General features: G+C 39.8%; 1 protein-coding gene across 1 annotated transcript; it reads left to right on the forward strand.

The window, feature by feature from the left end:
* Window positions 1–1199: 1199 nt before the first annotated feature.
* Window positions 1200–7220, forward strand: LOC143854219 (Basic-leucine zipper (bZIP) transcription factor family protein). Its single transcript, XM_077364073.1, has 4 exons — window positions 1200–3217; window positions 3311–3443; window positions 3554–3638; window positions 6668–7220. Exons 1-4 carry the CDS (start codon window positions 1908–1910, stop codon window positions 6877–6879), a joined length of 1740 nt encoding a protein of 579 aa, XP_077220188.1. The 5' UTR covers window positions 1200–1907; the 3' UTR covers window positions 6880–7220.
* Window positions 7221–7602: the final 382 nt, after the last annotated feature.

Genomic DNA, 7602 nt, shown 5'->3' on the forward strand with positions numbered 1-7602 from the left:
GGGCAGTCTTTTGAATTTGCCTCCATCATATATGCTTGTTTCTACGTGGGATATAAAAATTGATCGTTAGGATTGATCCGACGGTAATTGACCTCCTAGTGACTATTGAGAACAGATTGTGTGTCCAAAGTTAAATTTTTATTGGAGTCCAATAATCGGTTTTAACTCACAATCAGCACTCAAAATCCAAAACAAACCATCGTCAAATTTTGAGTCCAATAATCAGTTTTGGCCTCACAATCAGCTCTCGAAATCCAAAACAAACTGTCGTCAAATTTTGAGTCCAACTATCGCTTTAGGACTTAAAATCGATTTCAAAATCTAAAACGAACAGGGCCCAAGAGTAAATGTATGTGACAATCATGGTTTTAAATTTCGGTTTCAATATGCGTTTTGGCCCTCACCCAAACGAAATTCCTGCCGAAATCTTCTCACCATTAAAAAATAATATATATTATTTATTGCCAAATTTCGATAATTCGGCCGCAAATTTAGACTAATGCTTTATATTATTAAAAAAATTTAGATTTTTGAGTTAAAATTTTTGATATTTCCCCCATTTCTTCGGGTGAAATCCGAAATTTCGACGAAATCCTTTAACATTTCAGGTGTTGTGGATTTCGGTTTCTTTCTCCGATTTCGGTCCAAAACAAACCGGCTCAAATTTTGAGTCCAATAATCACTTTTGGACTTAAAATTTATTTCAAAATCTAAAAAGAACAGGGCCCAAGAGTAAATGTATGTCATTTTTCGTAAAGTGTGGGTCTTACATATGGACGGATAGGATCATCAGAGTAACAAAATTGTACTAATCTCTAAGGAGGATTTGCTAGCTCCATCGGAGAAGGCATTTCGCGGATGGGCAATTGCATGTGAGACCAGCCACCTCATGAATGAAGACAAAATCTGCTTAAAAGTGAGCCAGCGTGGCTGCTCTGACATGCAACAGCCCATCAGCGAATGGGCGCTAGCAAATCCCTGTTTATGAATGTACGTGTCAATAGTAGTAATGTATGATTGTAGGGTAATAAACTAGGATACACACGTCATTAATGAGAAAGACGGTGGCATAAAAGGCTTTAAATGACGGAAGTAAAATTCTCGCACAAGGAAAGACCTCTTGGAAAGGAAATCCGGTCGGAATGAAACTCAAATTCGGTGCGAATGAAATTCAAATTACGTTGAAATGAAATTTCGCAGAATTTCAGGCGGAAATGAAGAAGGTCTGGATATGTTCATAAGAGCAAAAAAGGAAAAAAATTAAAATCCTTACTTACAAGAAGACCATTGGAGCATTTGTTTTTTCTCTCTCAGAAACCCTAATCTCTCGCCATTCTAATCTCTTTGGATTTTGGCTAGATTTTGTTATTTTTATTACAGATTCGAAGAAATCTCACTCAAATCTGAGGAAAAATCTTCAGAGATTGCTCGAGATTTCGATTTTCTTAAAATGGGGATGATTTGGACATGTGTGGGTAATCTTTCAGCTTTTTCCCTTTTCTTCTCTATTTGTTTATGTCTTTAAAACCCTAGAATGACTGATGGAGAGAAACTAGTTTTGTTCTTTGTTTAAAACCCTAGATCTAGGGTTTAGCTTTTTGAATATTGGATTCTAGGGTTTTGAGCACTTGGTTTCTGATTTAGGGTTTTCTTTTCAAATCTAGGGCTTTAGCTCTATGAACATTGTATTTTAGGTTTTTGAGCACTTGGCTTCTGATTTAGGGTTTTTAATTCAAATCTAGGGCTTTAGCTCTATGAGCATTGGATTCTAGGGTTTTGAGAGCTTGACTTCTGGTTTAGGGTTTTCTATTCAAATATACTGAAGGAGTAGTTAGTTTGGTGAGACTTGAAATCAAAGTCTAGGTCAAAAAAAAAAAAAAAAAGGTAGTGAGAAAAGGATTGGGGAAATGGAAGAGAGTGAAGAGTCTCGTGGTGATCTGATACAACAGCTCCAATCTTCTTCAGTTCAGAAACAGACCATTTCGAATCGATTCGAACTTCCCCATCTCAATACCTTGCAAATCCGAGCCCCTTTACGCCATTTCTCGCAGAATTTCAGTCCAGACAGTAATAACAACAAAAGGCCTGCCGGTATTCCTCCCTCTCACCCTCATTTCCCACCTGCTTCACCCTACTCGCAAGTCACAATCGCCCGATTGTCGCCAAGTCAGCAACAACCTGGTTCCCAAAATTTCAGCCCTGTTCCTACCCATTCACGATCTTTATCGCAACCCGCATTCTTCTCATTTGATTCCCTGCCCCCTCTCAGCCCTTCACCCTATCGAGAATCCTCGACCACATCGCTTTCTGACCCAATTGGGTCCACGGACATGGCCATGGAGGATCGAGATGGGACGTCTCAGTCCCACACCCAGACACCTCCTAGTCCTTTTCCTAGATCTGGCAATTCCGTTAGGGTTGGTGAGAGCCTCCCTCCCCGTAAAGCTCACAGGCGCTCTCACAGCGAGATCCCATTTGGGTTTTCTACGGGCATCCAGTCTTCACCCCCAACGGCCTTTCCTCTTAGAGCCCAGGGTGTTTTGGATCGGTCGATATCTGGTAGAGAGAATTTGGGAATGGGTGGTAAGCCGATACAATTGGTGAAACGAGAGTCGGAATGGGATAGAGATGGTGGGGATAACAATGCTGAAGGGATGGGGGAGAGGAAATCTGAAGGGGAAGTGGATGATTTGTTTTCTGCGTATATGAATTTAGACGATATGGATGCGTTGAACTCCGGTGGGACAGTGGATAAGCAATGTAATGAAAATCGTGAGGATTTAGATAGCAGAGCTAGTGGGACAAAAACAAATGGAGCTGAAAGTAGTGATAACGAAGCGGAGAGCAGTATAAATGGAAGTGGTAGTAGCACACAAAGGATGAACCCTAATTCCTTGATGGAAAAGAAGGAAGGGAACAAGCGAAGTGCTGGAGGCGATGCCAATCCGAACCCCGGATCATCGCGTCACTGTAGGAGTGTCTCAATGGATAGCTTCATGGGGAAGATGCCTAGCTTTGGTGATGAGTCACCAAAGTTGCCTCCATCACCGGGAAGCCTGGCAGGTCAACACTCTCGCAGCAGTTCAATGGATGGGACTTCGGATCCGTTCAGCTTGGATTTCGGAAATGGTGAATTCAGTGATATTGAGCTAAAGAAGATCATGGCAAATGAAAAACTTGCTGAGATTGCATTGACGGACCCTAAACGTGCTAAAAGGTGTTGTAATCTCAAGCTCTTTTGCGCCGAACATGGGGTTATTTGTTCTGTTTGTTAGACATTCTAACCCCAAACCTTATCTATTTCTCTCAGGATTTTGGCTAATCGGCAATCAGCTGCCCGTTCCAAGGAGCGGAAGATGCGGTATATTTCGGAATTGGAGCACAAGGTGCAGACTCTGCAGACCGAAGCTACCACCCTGTCTGCGCAGTTGACTCTGTTACAAGTGGGTGTCTAGAAATATGATTCATTTATTATTTATTATTATTATTATTACTTTTCCTATGTTTTGTTGTGTGGCTTAGCATTTTCTTTTCACTTTTAATTTGCATCCAGAGGGACTCTGCCGGGCTTACTAGCCAGAACAGTGAGTTGAAGTTCCGCCTTCAAGCAATGGAACAACAGGCGCATCTAAGAGACGGTAACTTGCTCGTTTTTATATTTTATATAAGTGAACTGATGCACCTAGCTGGCTAGAATAGTGATGTTGATGACGCAAGTTTTGCAGCCTTAGAAACATATTTTAATTGGTTGCATATGAACTGTTGCATAAATATGCTTGTTTTATTTCTAATTAATTTCAGTGGAGGTATTATATGTTGGTCCCCAGATTGCTCTGGTTCTGTCTGTGTGCATGCATTCTTTCTTTTTTGCTTTATGCCTAATATTTGATAGGAAAGAATAACGGCAAACAGGAAACAGTGTTGGAACTTGGTAGTAGCTGTTTTCCCTTAAGGATCAAGCTGGAGTTCAAGATGAATTGATTTCACAATATTCGTGCTTTGCATGGGTATGATTTCTTCAACAATCATGATTGTAGAGGTGGGCTCTTTTAACTTCATAGCCACAAAATATCCAGTCTAATTTACCATCTTGGTTACTAACGAAGAGAGTTGTTCTAATCAGCAAAAATTAGATTGACATGGCAGAAACTACAAATACATGAGACCTGCAACACCCTCTAGAAACATAGAAAAGGGTTGCCACTTGATTTAACTTCAATGAACTATTGTCTTTCCCATTGTCTGGTCACCTATTGATCAAGGGATTCAGGATCCCATTTATGTTTATCAATTCATGTCAGTTTTTGAGATCCAGTAGGTGTTGATCAAGCAATCAAAGCCCATTTTTGAACCCCCTCTACTCAGTTTGGTTATACCTCTAGTGAGGTAGCCTCCTCCAAGCTCCAGGCTTTAGTGTGCCCTCACAACTCGGACTTTAGTGTAATTGCCTTGTAATCTGGCCTCCACCAGAGGATCAATGTTCCCCCATCTGTCGCCGATGACCTGTGTTACCTGAAGTTGCTGATACGATACACAATTCTCCAAACATGATGTACTGTAACTTATTAGTACCTACTCATTTCAGTTATTTGTGCATGGATATTTAAACTAGAGTAGAAGGATTAGTCAGTGCAAGTTTTTAAAGGTTCTTTATGTAACTTGCAAGCATCATACATTAGGGGGAAGAAGGGAAAGTTTGATTATATAAGAAAAGTCCAGCTCGAGTACCGGGAGAAGGGCTAAGTGCAGTTCAAGCTGGAAGTTCAAGAAGTAAGTCCACTCGCTCTGTAAGGGCAGAGACTCGCAACTTTATTAGCTAGGGCCGCTTGCGCGTTAGAGTGAGAGGTTTGCAAGTGAAGTAAGTTCAGTACCATTGTTCAAGTGAAGGTGACTTTGAGATCTGAGGCTTGGGTCTGCTGTAGAGATAGTCTTTACGGGCAGGCCGAAGTGAGCTCATGATCGGATTAAAAGGATTAAAAAGATGACCTGCTTGACAAAACCCCGGAAAAAATCGTTGCAAGACAAAATCACTAATGGGAGGGCTGACAAATCAGACACATTTGCTGTTCCTCGGGGATTTTTGTAGCAACCCAATTTTAGCTCAGAAATGACCTCAAAATCAAATTGCTGTTTCCCTGTATTTTTTATTGAAACCAGAGTTTAGCTCAGAGAGGACATAAAAAAAAGTTGAATTTCACGAAAACCCGTGTTTTTTGTTCAAAGGCCTCTTTCACTTAGTAGTGACCGCCCAAAAAGTCGTTTTTTGATGACTTTTGGCACTAGGGGAGATGGAAAAATTCAACTTTGGGAAGTCACTACCGCGTGGGAATAGCCTTGATAGGTTTAGCCCCTATAGGGGATGGAAAAATTCTGAATCCCTGCTAGAACAAAATAATGTTGCCAAAGCTGGTTGATTAATTTCTATCATGTAAACCCAATGACCTTGGATTGGATAGAATGGAAGAAAATGATCCATGTAGACAAACCCAATTAGTATCATGATTAGATTTAGTCAATTTGAGGCGGGTAGATCCTTTCATCTTCTTCATGAAAATTTTCTAATAGATTCATTAGCCGACCCCAACTAGTTTGGGACAAAGGCTTATTTGAGTTGAGTTGAGTTGAGTAGCGACCCAATGAATGAATGGCTTCCTGCTCCTAGTAAGTGTCCTTTGCCTCCGGCTTTGAAGTATGGTCAATTGTCAAGCCTTATAGCTTCTTGTTCGTTACAACAATACCTCATGAGCACGCTTTCCTAAATCTGAAAGTAGTTTAGCCACCATTCTATAATACTAGAGAAATCGTTCCATCAATTGAATTTGAGAATCGAGATCATAGCTCAAGGAGAATGGATACCTTGTTGGGTAGTGTCAGTTGTGTAGACCAAATGAGCTAGAGAAGCCATTTTTTTTATTTTTTTTGAAAATGAAGAAAGCCACTTTATCTGCAAAAAGTTTATCACATTGTTTGATCATTTTTGAGAAATAAGACCAACTTTATTTCAAGATGTAAATCTATACAGTAGTGAGGATGGGGTTCATTATATTCATTTCCTTGCTGGCCAACATGATAGGTACCCAGAAAGTCAAAAGGAGAGGACATATAAGTTCTCTGTGTGTTTTTTATAATTGGCTATACTCTTGAGTAATTGAGCTCTATTTCATTTTGTCTAATACCGCTGTTGTTTTCCTAGTACTTTCTTTGATAAAAGATTAATTGTGCAATTTTAAGTTTGAACTCTGAACATATCTCACCCTATTGATTCAATTTATTATTACTATCTTTGTACTTCTTTGGACTTGGAAGTTGAAACCCTACACTGTGTTGACGTGGTACCTGGGTACAATTTGGTTAATGCATAATGATCTGGCCGGGTGCTGTTCTGAATGCTGCACTGAGATCTGAAGACATTCATTTGTTGTGTATCTTTGTAACTGGATCAAATCTTGAGTAATTGAGCTCTTCATAATTTGTATCTCCTGTTGATTTTCTAGTGCTTGCTTTGATCAATAATTAATCATCCAATTTTTAGTTAGAACATATCTTAACCTATGTGTACTTTCCATTTCAACTCATTATAACCAACTTTGACCTTCAAACCTTCTACTCTATGCTGCATCTTTTTTTTTTTTTTTACAATGTTGTGTAATGGTCATTCAACATACAGCTCTGAATGAGGCACTCAGTGCGGAGGTTCAACGCTTGAAACTGGCAACTTCAGAGCTGGGTGAGGGTCACAATTCCAACAGAATGGCTCAGCAGCTACCAATGAATCCACAAATGTTTCAGTTGCAACAGCAAGCCCTTTACCAGTTGCAACAACAACAACAAAAGCAGCAGCAGAACAATGCGGTCACAAAACATGAATCAAACCAGTAAGTTCAGAAAAGACTGAACCCTAAATCATCCATCTTGGGACCGAAACCAATGGGTCTTTGTTTCTTGGTTAAGAGCTCCTCATCCATGCTTGTTAATTCATTACTGAGTTTAAAGGTGCCATCAGGTGAGCTCCTACATATACACACTTTTTATATTATTATTATTTTTTTTTTGCTAGACAGATTTGATTTTGATGTAAGAAGCATTGTATTGTGCTTTAATTTATTGTGTGACAGAAAAATAATTATTTTATGAAAATGTATGTAGAAATTGGCAGTAATATGGGGGCTCCCTGGTGGGCACACAGGAGCTGAAAAATGAAGAGAAAATTTATTGCTAGAGATGGATTGGATAAGGATGACCATTCCCCTCTTGATTGTGATGACCTAACTACCAAAATATGCATACCCCGTTTGTTATTGGTCCCATCACTTTTGCTAGCATCGATTGGGTGGAAATCCTTCTTCCCCCATGTTGTTTTGCACTTTTGCTTTACTCCACAAGCATTTAGATTCATATTCTTCTCCTTCAAATGAGTGCTAGGAAGTTTTCCATAGCTAGATGGGACAGATGGGACTTGTAAGAATGCAACTGTTCAAGAGGACCCCCCTACTTTATCATGGAGTTAGGTCTGTCCCATCACTTCAATTGCAACAAGTCATATTGCTGATAATTTTTTTAGGTAAAAATACACTTATACCCCCGTCTGACACATTCAACTTA

This window comes from Tasmannia lanceolata, unplaced genomic scaffold, assembly GCF_043159265.1.
Source record: "Tasmannia lanceolata isolate RefF3 unplaced genomic scaffold, GAP_Taslan_0.1 ptg000020l, whole genome shotgun sequence".
NCBI classification, from domain to species: Eukaryota; Viridiplantae; Streptophyta; class Magnoliopsida; order Canellales; family Winteraceae; genus Tasmannia; species Tasmannia lanceolata.

Bases quoted from the DNA above. Each gene is read 5' to 3' on its own strand.
- LOC143854219 (XM_077364073.1), top strand. From the start codon at position 1,908: ATGGAAGAGAGTGAAGAGTCTCGTGGTGATCTGATACAACAGCTCCAA. The intron at 3,218-3,310 runs GTGTTGTAATCT...TATTTCTCTCAG, and splicing joins GACCCTAAACGTGCTAAAAG to GATTTTGGCTAATCGGCAAT. The intron at 3,444-3,553 runs GTGGGTGTCTAG...ATTTGCATCCAG, and splicing joins CGCAGTTGACTCTGTTACAA to AGGGACTCTGCCGGGCTTAC.